The 16,936-nt window shown below is 36.4% G+C and overlaps 1 protein-coding gene across 1 annotated transcript in view; it reads left to right on the top strand.

The window, feature by feature from the left end:
- The first annotated feature begins 890 nt into the window (after nucleotides 1-890).
- The window catches only part of cno (adherens junction formation factor afadin), a 46,080-nt gene continuing 30,034 nt past the window's right edge, over nucleotides 891-16,936 (top strand). Inside the window, exons 1-3 of the mRNA XM_018549318.1 lie at nucleotides 891-936; nucleotides 15,147-15,258; nucleotides 15,333-15,525. Of these exons, the coding sequence (XP_018404820.1) occupies nucleotides 15,148-15,258; nucleotides 15,333-15,525 (304 nt within the window). The 5' untranslated portion in view covers nucleotides 891-936; nucleotide 15,147. The remainder of the gene's footprint in view (nucleotides 937-15,146; nucleotides 15,259-15,332; nucleotides 15,526-16,936) is intronic.

Genomic DNA, 16,936 nt, shown 5'->3' with positions numbered 1-16,936 from the left:
GTTAAGCGGGGAGCACAGACTTTTGCATAACGCATAAAGCATGTGCATAAGGAATTTCATTGGTCCATTGACTCATGCATAAGAAAATGGACCAATGAAATTCCTTATGCACATGCTTTATGCGTTATGCAAAAGTCTGTGCTCCCCGCTTAACTTTTGTGTAGGAATGTAATGTTTACATTACGCGCATGCGCAATTAGAAAGAGAAAATTATACCCGCTAACATGCTATCTCGTTCACGTTTTCCACACTCTTTCAATTAATGTGTTAGCAGCGCGTTCCAGTTGTATTATAGGTGCGTTCCATTTCTCGCATAATGCGTACAATGCATCGTTTATCTTTGTTGCCCACCAAATGTTAAACAAGGACAATTGATGCATTCACGCGCATCAATTTGCAAAACGGAAAGCACCTTATATTGTAGTTCAGGGTGCGCGCCGCGAAGTGTCGCGGCGAGCGACGAGTGTGACGATACGATTTTTCCCTCCCAGCTGCCGCTGCCAGTTTCCACTGTTTCCAGTACCGCGAAGCGACGGCGTCACACAGCGTCACGACGCATGCAGCAAGTGCAGCAAGGTTTGGACTTTTGCGCGTTCCGCCCTATCGTGTTCCCATCGCGTCTGTTTCGTCCGCAGCGACCGCAGCTCGCTTCTCCAGGCATCGGTGATCGGATGTGCCCGGATATGCGCGCCGAACGTGTACTCGGTACGGCGGATCGACGAGTACGGCAGTACGACGAGCGGACGTAAAAACGGCGGCTGAGTCGCGCAACGCTCTCGACGCGTATTCCACGCGTATTATTGGTGAGGTGGTGGTACCGAGTGGTGCCGCGATCGCCGGTACAGTGGTGTGTGCCAGCGGCAGTGGTGGAATTCAGTGGAATTTCAAGGCGAAACCGCTTGGGGAAACCGCGTCTTCGTCTCCCAGATCCGACAGGTAAATACAACACAAATACTTACGTGCACCATGCGCGCGATGGCAAGACGCGGCGGCGGCGGCGGCGACGCCGATGATCCGCTTTGTGTTCGCCGCCACAATATACGCGATGCGATGTAACGTGTCCGACGGTGTCGGTGACACGACACAGTGCGACGCTGTGCGCGACGCATCGACGGACCTGTTGATATCGCTCCGCTTATCGCAGCGATACCGCCGCAGCTCTCGCCTCGAATCGCTCGATCGCGGATCACATTCACCGCATTACCTTATTGTATCTAAGATTTGTTTCATTAGCAGGTGGATTGTTTGTGACTTTACGGCAACTTAAATCGTGTGAATCGCAAAGACTTTCAGAAACAGACCTCGCGAGCGCGTAATCAAGGTGACGTGCGTGCGAGCGATTACTCCGCGTTTAGTTCAGTGTTACTTACGCACTGCGAAAATTTCGCAAAAAGAACCAACTTTTAGAAACTTTTTCTTGTACAGAAAATCTATAGATAGCACAGCTGAAGACAAACGGCTTAATTACTACGAATTAGCAGAGCTCTAATTGGAAAATTAGTAGCAAATTTGGTCACTTGTGTTGCACTAAATTAGTGCGTACTAAGAGAGAGAGTTAATTGCTAAACGTGAAAATAAAACAAATATAAAACTACAAACGATTAAATTCCTCAAAAATAATATTGTCACATTATTTAACATTATTTTATATGCATTATTTTATTGTCAAAGTTTATTATATTATTGCACTTGTAGCGAATTTCTGTTAACTTTCATTCATTTAGACTATGCATTGAAAGCTTTTGCTAAACAAACATAGTATGATTGTAAAAACATACAAGTATTTTAAATGATTAAATAATGATATTATTAAATATTATTTAAGAGAATTCACGTGCATTATCTCATTGTCAAAGTTGACTAAGTATCGTTGTATTGTCGTTGTTTTATTCTTGCACTAACAATAAGCTTTTGGACTAGAACTCTTGCTTTCGCCAAATATCAAGTATATATTTATCTCACTTTAAGTTCCAAAAGTGTCGTTCAGTTACAGAAAACTGATTTTGTATCGATGTAACAACAATGTAACATTGACAGTGTCGTTAAGAATTCAGGGGCTTTAAATACTTTATATTATATAGGTATAAAGCTGCCTTTAATGTGCGACTAAAAATCCAGTGCCAGTGACCGACCGAATTCATCATCTTGATCCACATTTACACGGTGTGTGATACGAATAGAAAAGGAACCATGCCGAAGAACATCGCGAGTGGGTGGGAACAGGAGACGATTGATCAAACACATGGACGCGAATACCTATAAATACATAACAACGCCGCCGTAAACAAAGAGCGTGGGAGAAATAGAGAGAGACGTATGTCGATCTTCCCGTTGCGTCGCACGTAGTTTTATTATATCACGCGACAAAATAGAATAGCAGTGTAATTCCACTGCGCGCTTTAAATATTCGCTCCCACGCGAGTGCATGTCCGCCAACTTTTTAAACGGCCCTTGTAAAACGCCGCGCCGATTATTATTAGCACCTTTCACTCGCTCTTTACGGTAGCCTTCGGCGTTTAACATGTGCGTGTGTGTACACATATATCGCTAAAATGCCTTAAGCTTGCATTTTTTAATTACTTTACTCAACCTTCATTTTTTTTTTATTTACGGTTTATCTTTAACTTGATAATTTAATCTTAATTCACCCTCCATTTTTAACCTAATTATTGTTCATGTGTAATATTAATTTTTGTTTATATTTTTTGCGTAAATTTTTTATCAGTCACGTTTATCCGCCAAAATACTATTTGACCGCGTAATTTCTAATTCATTTGTCTTTAGTTTTTGAATTAAACGGTTGTAAGTTATCTTTAATTTATCCTTCATTTACATGTGAACAATTCAAGGTTGCTTATGCAGAACCGTTAATCTATCGGATTGAGGATACAAGATCTCTTTTCTATTTTCATTATCGATATCAATAGCTTCGTCAAAAAGTATTTTGACGCAGATAAGTATATACATATGAAAATATCTTGGATTGTTGCTCACAGACGTTGAGAAGCTGCGTTCAGATTTAGGGCACTTGAAGGTATTCTTACGTAATGACAATACAACGCAACGTACCCGCGACCTTCGTGCTCCTTTCCTACGGCTTCCTTCACAGTGTCGTAGGAAAGATCTGTGAGAACCGGAATCGGCGCGGCACGAAGCATGCAACCGCGTGTGAATTGAAAAAATACTAGTATAACCGAGCGATGATCAGCACTGGCACTGGAACGACGATAATGTTTATAGAAAGTATGAATGGGTAGAAAGTGTATCCAACGGCGTTGAACTGACGGCTGCGAACGCGAAGCGACGGCGAATTAAAAAGTTAAAACTCCCCTCCCGCGTCCATCGCGCCACGCTCGCGTACGTTTCTTGTCGGACAGCGTTGACAGCGAGCAGCTGATAAAATCTATCGACTGTGCACGGTGTCTTGCGCTATGTCATTGGCAATCGTTTCAGAGAAGCCGATCTTTTATTGTGAAAATTATGTATCTAATAAACAATAAGCCGCCACGCACTGCAAGTCCAAGTATGTAATAATACGTTATATGTGCAGTGATTTAGATTTCCATGTAAAAATAACACACCTACTGTACACGCAAAAATAGATTTACATTCAAACGCGTAGTACAGTGTTATTTTTATACAGAAAACTACATCACAGACACGTACCATATACATATATATGAAGGTACTTTCTACTTGGATTTGAAGTACGAATTTTGGAGGAATCTCAAATGTGACGATAAAACCGCGTAATGCTTATTTTTTATTAATTTTAATTTCGGTTCAACTTATCATACAGCGTTTTCCACGGTGCAACACTGGTGGACGTTTAGTGCAATTAAATGCAAATCAATACATATATTTTCAGTGTCAATAAATAATTTAATCTTTTTAATTACATATCCTTTTTTGTTATGAAAAGTTCATAATTTTAAAAGGATTAAATTATTTATTAACACTTAAAACACTATTACTCTTCAACGTTTTTTAGTTGTAAGAATTAGGAAAAGATGAAGAATAATCGAAGTTAAACCTAGATAGATTAATCTACATTGGTTGTTTTTTTAAGTAAATTCTACTAAAAATTTTCTGAAAAGTAAGTTTATGTTTGTACTTTTACATGGTAATCTGTATAATATTGAAACATTTTATTTAAACTATCAAGTGGATTCGAGAAGGAACAGAGATTCGGCAATAGGAGAGTTTCGGCTCGCTTTGTCTACTTACCTACCTACGTGCAACGTGAAAATGTGAAATGTTTGCTATACAGGGTGTGCCAGACACCATTATTTGTACCATAGAGGATCGACAAAAAAAATTTGCCGACTGTGAGAGAAAGCGCGTGGTGATTGTAGTACTCTGTATAATTTGCCCTTTTAACTTACAGAACATGACGGACGCGTGTTTCGTGACGTGGACAATGTGACGGGTTAACGAAGAAGAGAGAACAGGGGGGCGATGCGTGCTCTTTTGCTGCAAGAATGAGCATTACGAAAAGTATACGGAGGGGCGATACCTAGATATATGCGGACGCGGCAGGAAATGGCCGCTTAAGTGCAATAAACAAGCCATTAGTACATATGTATACATCGTCTGCGATGTATATTAACGCGATAGCATAATAGTGTGGCACAATTAATTGTGCACGATAATCGTTATTCTGCCAAAGGATATAGCATCTCGCAGAGTGTCGCTCGAAAGAGTTAGTTGATTGCGACTTGATAAATACTATAGTGGTCCTATTACGTAGATTACGTATCATGTCACGTACATATCTCCTCGTTGAAGAATACTTGTTTGCAAATCTCATTTTCGGATTAGCAATCCTGATAAATACTGATAATATCCATCTGATTAATATACTATTAATACTGTCCGTTTTTTCTATCAATGTAGTATAAACTTTGTTTTACAATAATATCAATTTAAACAAAGAAATTAAAAATAAGTAATAAGATAAAAACTGGTTTAACGTACTTTTTATCTTTTTTTTTAATTTGCTGTTTATCTTTTTTTACCAGTAATTAAATCAGACAAACAATAAACTTCAAAAATTATTTATGATTATTTTTTTATCGGTAACATCCTCATAAACCAGTATCCAAAAAACTGAAGTATGAATTAATTTTAATCGAAAATTTCTTTTAATTTTTCTATCAGATATTTTTGTAGAAGTTTTTTCCTGATTTTAATTTTTAATTTAATTTGTCTTCTGTAACGACGATTAAAAGGATGAATTTTATATAGAATGTATTTGTAATAATATTTTTTTTGTAACAACATTGCGAAATTGTTATGATTGAAATTAAACGTTCTCCAAATTTTCTTCCATTGAAAAAATACGAACGCACTTGAAGAAAATCAAGTGGTTAATCCATTTTATCCTGTGTTAGTCCAATTCAGTTCACCATTATTACTTACTATATCCGATTGCGAATACGAGTTCGAAACGAACACGATGACATTCGTAGCGATGTGCATTATTATATCTATCATTATACCAATGAGCGCATGTGCTTACCCTCTTGAATGCTTCTGCAAGGCAGATATTATATTCACATTGACTGTTCCTCACGTCCTACCGGTTTTCCGAAGGATAAAATCAGGTATTACTCGTCTAAGACGGGCCCGTTCCATTCATCGATCGAATGAATGCACCACTGGGTATACATATATATATATATACATATACATAAAGCATGTATATAAGACCTGAACTGTATATGTAAAATAAGAACTTTGTTGCAAAATATAATTTTGTAATGAAGAGAGGAGCAATTTTATTTTTAGACATCAGAGGATAATTCGAAAAAATTACGCTTTTATTTTCACTTTTATTGACGATATTTGCACCGTAATGTTAATTAGCAATTCAGAAACATCTTTTTTGCGATGCGGTGCATGCTTCGATGTACACGTATTACGGATGTCTCCTATGAGCTATTAGTGATTATTGCTTCTTGTTCAACGGTGCAGTCTTATTGCATGATGCTAGTAATACCCAAGTATGTTGTTGCTCGAATGGGAATTAGGGTGGAGATTTCGGGTCAACGATCTATGCGACCTCCTCCGCTTTTTATTTCTAGATCAACTAAATCTCTCATGCGAACATTTTCTCGATGTCACATTATGAACGACAAGAATTACAACTAGGATTGACATATCAAAATTTTCGAAACTAAAACTTACAGACCAAAACCATCGGACTTTTATTTTACTTTATTTTACGGACATTTTACTTGCTGCAACCCCGGACGCATAGACAATTTGCTGATCTTTTTTAAAGAAGAGGGACAAAAACTAAGTTATAAGACATAGGGGAGGGAAGAGGTTAAAAATGGCTAAAAATTTGCTCACATAATATATGGACGGCTTCTTACTGTAAACCACGCTGATGGTGTCTCTTCCTTCTTTATCCTTTTTGACTCGTTTTTTACTACTCCGGATAATATATGATTTTTGGAAATAAACAAAATACGCATGCAAGATCACGAGGTGCTGTAATGATATCAGATACGTGTCCAATGCTATTTTATAATTGATTCGTCAATACACATACACTATGTTCATTAATTTTAATACACTACCAAATTGTCGATTTCTTGAAAAGTAAAAGAAGAAGCTCATTGTAATAAATTTATTATATTTAGGCAACATGTTTTGTACTCATACACATTATTTACTACAAATATGAAAAACACACTATCTCATTCCTTTTCAGAAAAATCAACGAATTTAGAGATGTATTGAAATTAGTGAGCGATAGTGTAAATACTTGAGAAATTTAGAGAAATCTCTCTCCTCAAATCTCTTCGCTTTTAGTCGGACCATAAAGTTTTAGCTGTTAAACCCGATCTATAAGTGAAGTAATTTTTTTTGCAAATAAAATTCGAGAAGCATGTAATTTGAAAAAAATAGTTTTCGACCGATCAAGTTATTCATTTTTCTTCTATTAGAATTTTATTTTATCTTGTATGAATATTTTAAGTTAAATATTAGAATAATTATATTTTGAACCAAAATGCCGGAAAAAAATAAAATGTTAATTTTAACTCAAAGACGTTAAGTGGATTTTCTGAGACATGCAAAAATGTTAAAATTAACATTTTTGTGTTAATGTTAATATTTTTGCATGTCTTAGAAAATCTACTCAACGTCTGAGTTAAAATTAACATTTTATTTTTTACAGTGTGTTTTTTAAATTTGACACGAAATTTTTTTTACGAATAATGCTTTGTTAACTTTTGTATTACGAAAATTATAGAATTTACAAATTATACATATAATTATATAATTTACAATAACGTTTCTGTTTTTAATTGATTACAGCTTAAAAAGTATCAGTATATTTTTTCTCGTATCAAGCAATGTTATTTCACATTTTTAGTAAGGTAAATGCTAATTATTTTTGGATTAGTTTGTATAAATTTATCTATATACACATGCGATATATTACGTATATCGAGAGATTTGGGAACCACTGAAAGGATATACGTCACGTGCGTGCATACGGTTAAGATTGGAGAGGGGAGAATGAGAAACTGAGAGAGGGGACAGGGAAGGGAGGGGTGAGGAGTAGAGAAGCGTACTACTACTACTCCTACTACTACTACTACTACTATTACTATCACTACTACTACTACTACCATTACGTGCGTATCAAGAGAAATTCGATGTAATACACGACGTTGAAATTCGCGATGCGTAGCGCAGCAAAGCGGAACGGAACGAAACGAAATGGAACGACACGAAACAGAACGACACGGCCTGGAACGCGAGCGGAGGGAGGCGGGGGTAGTACGTCCGGCAGGTCCAAACAAAATTGGTGACTTGCGCTTTAATGACTCGCCCGTGACGATTAATTGTCTGACCCAGCAGGTGTAACCGGAAAAGAAAAGGACCCGTGACCTCCAGGCACCTTTATCCTCTCCTTACCTATATACTTTCGTTTCAACCCTTGCCTTACTTTCGTCTTACCTTCGTTTCACCTTTGTCTTACCTTTGTTTCACCATCATTTATCTTCGCTTTATCTTTGTCTTATCTTCGTCTTGGTTTTACTTTCGTCTTCCTTTTGTCTTACCTTCATTTTACCTTCGTCTTGTCTTTGTTTCACCTTTGCAATGGCATCACACGAGGATCACCAAACGGCCCTAACGGCCAGTGGGACTGTAGTCGGGAAGGCCGTAGCGAGGGAAGGTGGTTCCCTCTCCCCTTCCTTTCTCCTCCCCATTCTCGGGGCCCGATGGAGTCGCCTCGTCGATTTGTCAGTCGCTTTGCCGTACGTACGAGCGCGTAGTGGTCGTCACGCGTGAAATTCCAACGAGCGTTGTTGGGTGTGGCGGATGCGAGTGCGCGACGCACTTGGACACATTGCGTGCATACATACGTCGGTGGTGCATCGTATCGTCGAAAAAGAAAATACGCGGGGTCTCTTCCGCCCCTCACGCCTCTTTTTTTCGCGGACCGGAAGGACGAGAAGAGACGCGGGAGGGAAACTCTGCGTCTTGTCCCATGACGAGAGTGAAAATCGTAAAAGGGGAGGAAAATATTTGGGCATACCTCACTCGGAGTTTCTCGTAAAGCGAGTAAGGAGGAAGAATCACGAGTCGGAATTTATTGGAGAGTAGAGATTTCGAAGCAGGAATTCTTCGGATGACTTCACGCAATAGTTCTACGAGATATGATTGAGGAAAGCCTTCCTGTGCATTGAATAAGTTTTATCGTAACTCGTTATTGAAGAAATTTGTTATAACTCACAAATTGGAAAGAGCAAACACTGCAGACTTGCAACCCAATGAATGTCGAAAAAGAACAGTTTCTCTACATCGGAGACGTTTTCTCTATATCAGAGGCATTTCCGTTATCGAGAAGAACATTTGTTGACGATACTCGAGTGTGCTTCTCCATTGTTCTTCCTTCGAAAAGCATCATTGCCAACTTTGAGTCGATAAAAGATATAATTCTCGAACACAGGAACTTTTAAAATATTACTTATTTACAATCTCACACACACATATCTTTCTCGGAAATGTTTTATCATCAAAAAATCATTTTCAAGTAACATATTATTACCGATTTGGTTTATTTAGTGATGTAAATTCTATGATTATAATTGATCCGGAGAAAATATAGTTTTTCTTAATTTGATGAGAGAAGAGATTGACTTTGCAAATCGTCAATGTGTCCTTTGATGCAAGGAGTGTTTCTATAAAGAGTGTTTCTCCGAGGCTAAAAGAATGACGGTGTCTGATTATATATATATATATTAAAACTAGAGAAGACAAAAATAATATATTGGAACATCTATAAATTTATTTTTAAAGGAGGAAAAAATCAGAATGTACGCAAACACTTTATTCGTAGCGTATTTTTTCCGAACAAAAATCGTCAAAGCGAATTGCGGCAAGAGTAACGTATAAAGTAACACAACCACATCCGTTTTAAAAGAATGTCTGACTATCTTAGCAAGAAACACGTAGTGAGATGCCATTCTATGGTTTTTCGAATGCGGGATCACGTCCGAGCGAACATCAGAACCCCGCGGGCGATCTGCGCGAGTGTTTGGAAAGCGGAATTTGTCCCCGAACAAAAAAAGGTTGTCTTGGACAGGCGTTGTCAAAGATTAAGGATGCTAGAGTTACTGACGAAACGCGCATTTCGTATTTTTCCATTCATTTTGTTTTCTGTATACTGAATAAAAAATCTTTTTCTGAACATAAGAAAAATCATAAAAGCTTCAGGAAATTACAAACCTGTATAAAAAATCAAAAGGAATTTGTAAATTAATTTTCTGTTATCACTTATAAAATAAATTCAAGTATATATCCGAACAAAAAGTACTTTCCCACACGTTCAACAAATGTATATAAGAATATAATGAGGTCTTCAAATAATGATTTTGAAAAGCTTATAAAAGAAGTGAATGGAAAAGTACAATTTGAATGCATATGACTTATTGTTAGTACTCGTATGATGTATGAGATACAGCAGAGCAAGAAGTGTATGTAACGTTTTACAGATGCTCGTTTCTTATCTGTCGATTAACTTTAATTTTGGTTTAATTTACTCTTTATCCTTTTCTAATTCTTAGAACTAGAAAAAGATAAACAGTAGTTTAAATCGAAATTAAAGTTTGATAGAAACGGATCTGATTGACGGTAATGGTTCACGTAATGTACATAATGTTTTATTTAATATATACAATGTTTTATTTGAAATTAAAAATTTGTTTTATCGACCTCGATCAAATTCACATTTTTCATTCATTTTTTTTTATATTATATATCGTTTTGTCTCATACAAACGCATTCATCACTGTCCTTATCTAACATTTCAACGCCATCTCTTGTGAAATCGAGCATCTACTGCTATACGATTTCTGATTTGTTTATCATTTTGAGTCTCCGGCAAGTAGCCGTATACACGTAATTTACAGATCAATGTGAATCTTTTTTTTTTTTTAAGTATTTAATCTTAGTTTTATGAACTCGTTGTTCATTTACGTAATCCGCTTGGTGCTGCACTTTTGTCCATACGAGCTATAGAACTTTTGTATTAAGGAAATATCTACGTCAGGTGGTATCTCTTCGACTCTTCGAGTAGCAAAAATGTAAGTTTTTAATTTTTTTTCGATTTTAGTAGAAAATTCACTGCATCGCCATCTAATTTTGCGTCTACTTTAATCCTGTAAAAGAATTTTTGAATTCGTTTAGTCTATTCGAAGATTCATATTGATCTGCAAAAAATGTCTCGACTATTCGACCACTCCAGCATTCCCTTAAGATAAAAAAAAAGAGAGATCGTTGTGACATGTCTAAATAGCTGCCTTTAAGGTGTAAGGCGGTCATTCTCATTTAGTGTTTACTAACAATAAGATGCGGGAATCTTAAATGCCCGACGGTCCTTCTCTCATCTTACGGTACGTAATAGTAAGGAACGAAGTCGCGGCACGGGGAGGGAGCAAGGAAGTAAAGAGGGAGAGATAGGTGGGAGCTACGCCGATGGAGTAAATCGTATGGTACACACAGGCACAGAAACGGTATTTTCGCGCGCATTCTAAACTCGGCGAGCGGATATCTGTGATACTTTTTCTAGTTTTTACTTTTTTTACTTCTACCGTTGATCGCCTTACGCTTGAAAAGAATTGTCACTTTGCGCGATGAACGAAGATACAAACGCCTCCGACTGCGTCAATTTTTAAGAAAACGTGCATTTTATTTAGATGCATATAAATTATTTTTTTTATCAGGGATCAAAACAATTAATGTGAAAAAATCAGTTTATCATCATGTATCAATTTAACAATTAAATACAAGCTGTATCAGCAACATTAATAGTAGTAATTTAAATCGCTATGTTAAATTGTTCTCTCAACAAAATATTTAACGGTTTCAAAATCATGAAGGAAATGCAAAAAAATGTTTACTATTGAAAGTCAGTGAAAATTATAAAATTTTGTCCAAGTTACGGAATTTTAGGACGAGGAATTTATGACAACTCTGTATATACACAATACAATATTATCAATTATATAAAATTTACGTCGCATTTATGACTATTATAAATTTTTTATTATGTAAATAGGAAAGCATCGATATAACCGATTGTAAAGTTATATTCGTTGACAATATCAATTTTCTGTCACATAGTCTTGAATCAGAAAACATTGATATAATCAGATGATACATAGTATACAGAAAGAGATGAAGAAAGAATGAACGTCTTAATAAGTTAGCTGAACAAAATGACCAGAATCGATTTTAACTAACATTTTTATTTGTTACTCATTTGTTGCTAACAAGTTGCTAAAGAAAAAAATTTGTTCTATTAGTTTTTTTTTTTAAATGATGTTTCGCTAAAGGAAGATTAAGTTAGCGGAACAGTATTTAAAAAAAAAAAACTAATAGAGCAACCAATTGTTTTCATTGACAACTTGTTAGCAACAAATAAAAATCTTAAAAGATAAAAGATATAAAGGACTCTTTGTATAAAAATGAACAACAATAGACAAAGAGTTAAACAATGTTTGACTCTTACATCGTTCTTTGTCTATTGTTGTTTATTTTTATAAAAATGTTAGTTAAAATCGATTCTGCTCACTTTGTTCCGCTGACTTATAAGACGTATAAAAAAGAGACGAGACCACGCGTTATGTATAGGTATGCGCTTTGAATGCATTATGAGGTTGACACTCCCGAGATCGGCGTTTCGTGAACGTGAAGACGGCAAATGGAGTGGAAGAAGTGGGAGAACAAAATACGTTGAAGAGTGATGAGGTTCATGAAAAATCTCGTACCTCACTGAATTCTCTCGCGCGTCTACGACTACGAAATGCTCGTGTACGCAGTGCGAACGGACGACTCAAGGCGCCTCATATTTTAGCGTATGAGTCATCGCGGATTTATACCTGCCCGTTTGAAGTAAACGTCGCGATGTTGACATACGCGCCCGCAGCGTTATCGTAACGTTGATTGTGCGACGATAAACGGTCTAGAAACCATGAGTCTTCTCATCGCTCTCATCATTAATTGCGCTACGTACTCTCTGCATTTCTTCGAGCGAAATTTTACTTCAAAAGAATTAAAATACTGCCATTATTGAAACTGAGTAAAAAATTTTATATTCTTAAATTACAGTGGCAGATTTTTACTCTTTTCTGGATGATTCAATCTAAAAGAAAGAAATATCACTCCAAAAGTGTAAAATTTCGCTTCAAATAATGTAAATTTTTTACTCTTTTTCAATATAATGGCAGTATTTCAACTCTCGGAGTGAGCAAAATATCTAAAATCGATGCATAAGATAATTTTAAGATATCTTCCAGTATTATCTGTAAAATATTTTGAAAATGTTTCTTAAAGAACTCTTAAACATATCTTAAAGTTTTCTTATGCACTAATTTTAGATATTTTGCTCATTGAATTACTAAAAAAAATATTGCGAAAATTGCGAAATGTTGCTGATATTTAAATTACTTTTAAATATCAGAGGCGACAGTGTGTATCACAGGTTTAATGATTGCGATGCAGTGAACCCTTAAAAGAAATACGCGAAAGCGCTTTTAAGGTTTTAAGATCGAGGACAAGAGACATACTGAGAGGGCAGGCGAGGTACGAGGAGGGGCAGGAATGCGTGACACGTGACTGCTTCCCCGAGGATTGTCTCGCTGGAAACTCCGAGCTCGGAGCTCGGTCGTGGAAACTCTCGATTAGCTATAAGATTCAAGTTGATTAGCATCGCTGTGGTCCAACCTTGACGAGAACTTTGACCTTAGTCAGCTAATAAAATTACTCAACACTTACAATTAAATTGATCAAGTAAAGTTAAAATCGATCAAGTGGATATATTATAGTTTAATTAGTAGTTTAAATTAGTTGAGACTACAGCGACTGACCTTGATCAATGAACCAGTAATTGGAACATGTGAGTTGATGGCTTGGGACATTTTTCTAATTTTTAAATGGTGTAATGATTTGGAATAATTTTATTTTACAATATCTTATTTTTCACAATTCTGTTCTATTTATATAGATTAACTGTCATATAATACATTTATGCTAAGCTCAAGTGTTGTAATTTTTTATACAAACAATAATATAGAGTTGAAAATTTTAAAACTTCTAAAACTAATAACAAAAAATTGTAATTCCATATGTTTCTTTAGCGTTACAAAAATATTATATGTGTTCCTGTTACGGATTCACTTACTTTGATGTTGGAAGATCGCGGTAATCTAATTTGTAAGTTATCGTGAGATCGTTGATGTATGCGTTTTTCTTGAGTACCTCATATCGTTGCATTCGAGGAAGAATCGTTTCTAGATGCGCTGCATGCATTCAATACTCGTGCGAGAATCATAACACACGAACGCGATACCCCGGGGCTGCCTGGCGCACAGAACAGACGCCTCATGCTTTACGTCTGCTATGATAATTTATCTCGCGGTATCACAACAAACGGTGCCAGCTTCGCGAGCAGTCCCGCGCCGGAGGAAGAGTTCCGAAGGACGTGAAAGAAAGTCAAAGCAGCCGCCTGTGTGTTTCTTTAAAATTTCAATTAAAATTTCTTCTTTTTATTCTTCTAAGAAGCTATAAATTTTTGGAAAGAGAATATTTTTCTAAAATTACTTGAAAATGTAATGCACTAAAATGTTATAGATATATATATATATATATTTTCATATCTTTATTAACTGTAATTATTACGCATAAATGAATTAATTACATTAATAAATAAAATCTGTTTTGATAATAAAATACTACTTATTTAAAATATACATATCTTATAATCTTAATGTAGGTATACAAAATAAAACGTATGTATATTTTAAATAAATAGTATTTTACAAATTACCACGACAAAGTGAAAAGACAACTTTAAATCGTCTGTGTGTAATGTGTTCTACTTATACTAATCGTCTTCAGAATCCCCTAAAAGAACATTATACTGATCATAACTGTATGCCATATGCCGCAATCCGTAAGAATTGATTAATCACAATCAAGTATTCCTCTAAGTCGAATGAGAGTAGAACGCTCGTCTGTGGTTGGTCAATTCTCACAGATTACGGCATACGGCATATCGCATACGGTTTACGGTCAGGATAAATGCTTCTTAAGGGTCGATTGGAATGACGAACCAACTCATGCCTCTTAACTGCACTGTAGTGTACATTGGATGAAATATTTTTATTTTACCATCTTCTCTTTAAAAAAATTACTCTGTACGAGCTTTCAGAATAACTTTTCTGAATATTGCGATTAAAACACCATGCAGTATTTTAATCGTAATTGTAGCGTAAAGAAATTCGTCTTCGGCTAGAGGTCTCCATAGTATCTCCTGTCGACCCTTAAAAGATAAATATTTGTGCTTTGAAAAGAGAGAGAGAGAGCAAAGATTCTCTAGGGTGCAAACAACGCGAATCGATCTAATATCTTTGGTTTCATTATAACGTACAATAAGATATATTGTATAAGAATTTCTAAAAGTGTATTCTATTAAATCATTCTTTTTATAAAGAGAAGTTTGTAATTATGCGGTTGCAGTCGAATGAGTCGTGCCGTATATATCAATAATTCATAGTACAATTTTCGCAACTGTGTCAGCTGATTATATGCAATTACTTACATGTTACCGTGTTTTTCAGGATGGCAACTGAATTGGCAAATAAAAAAGCGGAGCGGGACGCTCTCAGGGGGGTGATACAGCAATGGAACGCCAATCGTTTGGACCTGTTTGAACTTTCGGAGCCCAACGAAGTGAGTGTTGCATTTAAATTTTGTAAAATTTGCTTCCGCCTTCAGTCGAGTTGTATTACTTTTCTTCTCAATAGGACCTGGAGTTTCACGGCGTGATGAGGTTTTATTTTCAAGACAGCGGTCAAAAGGTCGCTACCAAGTGCATCAGGGTTGCCTCAGACGCGACCAGCCAGGCAGTGATAGAAACGCTTATAGAAAAATTTCGTCCTGACATGAGAATGCTATCCGTCCCAGAATACGCTCTTTACGAGATTCATGAAAATGGAGGTGAGTTAAGCCATCGATAACACAGATCTACATCGCTTTTGACGTTTGAAAAAGAGTAGTAGTTTTTCGTAGTTTTAATGTGCTGAATCCGAATCTTTAAATCATGTTGTTTTATCAAGTCAAGTTTTTGAGAAAAATAAAGTTGAATCGCCATGAAAACAGAGTTTTTCACTTTTGGAAATTTGTAGCTGATGAACTTGGTGTGCGAGACATTTTGAAAAGAGTTTAAATTAATACTTGTATTTTAACATAAAATATATCGAATTGTTTACAGTCGGCATCGAACTTCTGGCGAGCTTCATTTTTAAGCGTGGATGTAGTCGACATGATAGTGTTAAGTACATCGATTGTTGTTAAGGTCATGACTCTGAGTAACCTCCAACATTTTTAGCCGTCGCTCGTTATTCGTTAAAAAATTATTAATAAAAAAAAGATAGAAGGATAATGTGACTCTTACACCCATAGACTTGCTACAAAACGCGTTTTTCACTCCTTATTTTTCTCAAAAACCTGAAGTGATAAAACAATTTTTCTGATAAATTCGGATTTAGCGCATTTAAAACAACTCTTCTTTCCCAAATAGTACAAACAAAAAATCAAATTTTGCAGACATACGTAATTATCGTAAATTGTAAAAAATTTAGGGTAAATGTTTCGAATTACACAGCCAGCCGCAAATGACTTCCGAGTGACCTCGACCTTGACCCTCAAGAAGGTCAAGGTCATTGACCATTCACGTCGCTCGTCCTTCGTTAAAAAGTTATTAACAATCATGGTTCTAAAATATACGTTTCATCATTTCTACTATATACGTATGATATCAAATACTATTCTACACCTTTCCCTGTTCAGAAACGTTAAACTTTCCACGCAAAGTTACTTTAACCCCTCCTCCCACTGCACAGGGGCACAGGACTTCTACGATTATACTATTGCTATGATAGTACTGTCGGGGCAGACCTCTATGACGGTTCGGAGTTCTGGACAGTTCTCGGCGAGTTCTGTCGAAAAGTATCAGGGCTCAAAGCGATTGGACCAATGGTTTCCGAGATATACTCTAAAAATTGTTGATCTTCTGACAAATGTCGCTGTATCTTGCAAACCGTTGGTCTAATCGCTTTTTCACCTTACAGTTTTCGATAGAACTCGTCGAGAACTATAAGAAACGCTACTCAGAACTATTCGGTACTCTCAAAAAATTTTCCGACGTGGGACTTAGAAAAAAATTTGAAGTCAAAATTTTTTGGGAGTACCGAGTAGTTCTGATCGGAGTTCTGGACAGTTCTCGGCGAGTTCTGTCGAAAAGTATCAGGGCTCAAAGCGATTGGACCAACGGTTTCCGAGATATACTCACTCTAAAAATGGTTGATCTTCCGATAAATGTCGCTGTATCTTGCAAACCGTTGGTCCA

Source organism: Cyphomyrmex costatus, unplaced genomic scaffold (assembly GCF_001594065.2).
Source record: "Cyphomyrmex costatus isolate MS0001 unplaced genomic scaffold, Ccosl1.0 scaffold8, whole genome shotgun sequence".
NCBI classification, from domain to species: domain Eukaryota; kingdom Metazoa; phylum Arthropoda; class Insecta; order Hymenoptera; family Formicidae; genus Cyphomyrmex; species Cyphomyrmex costatus.
Note: the sequence above shows the minus strand (reverse complement) of the source record. Positions and strands in the feature narration are given on the sequence as shown.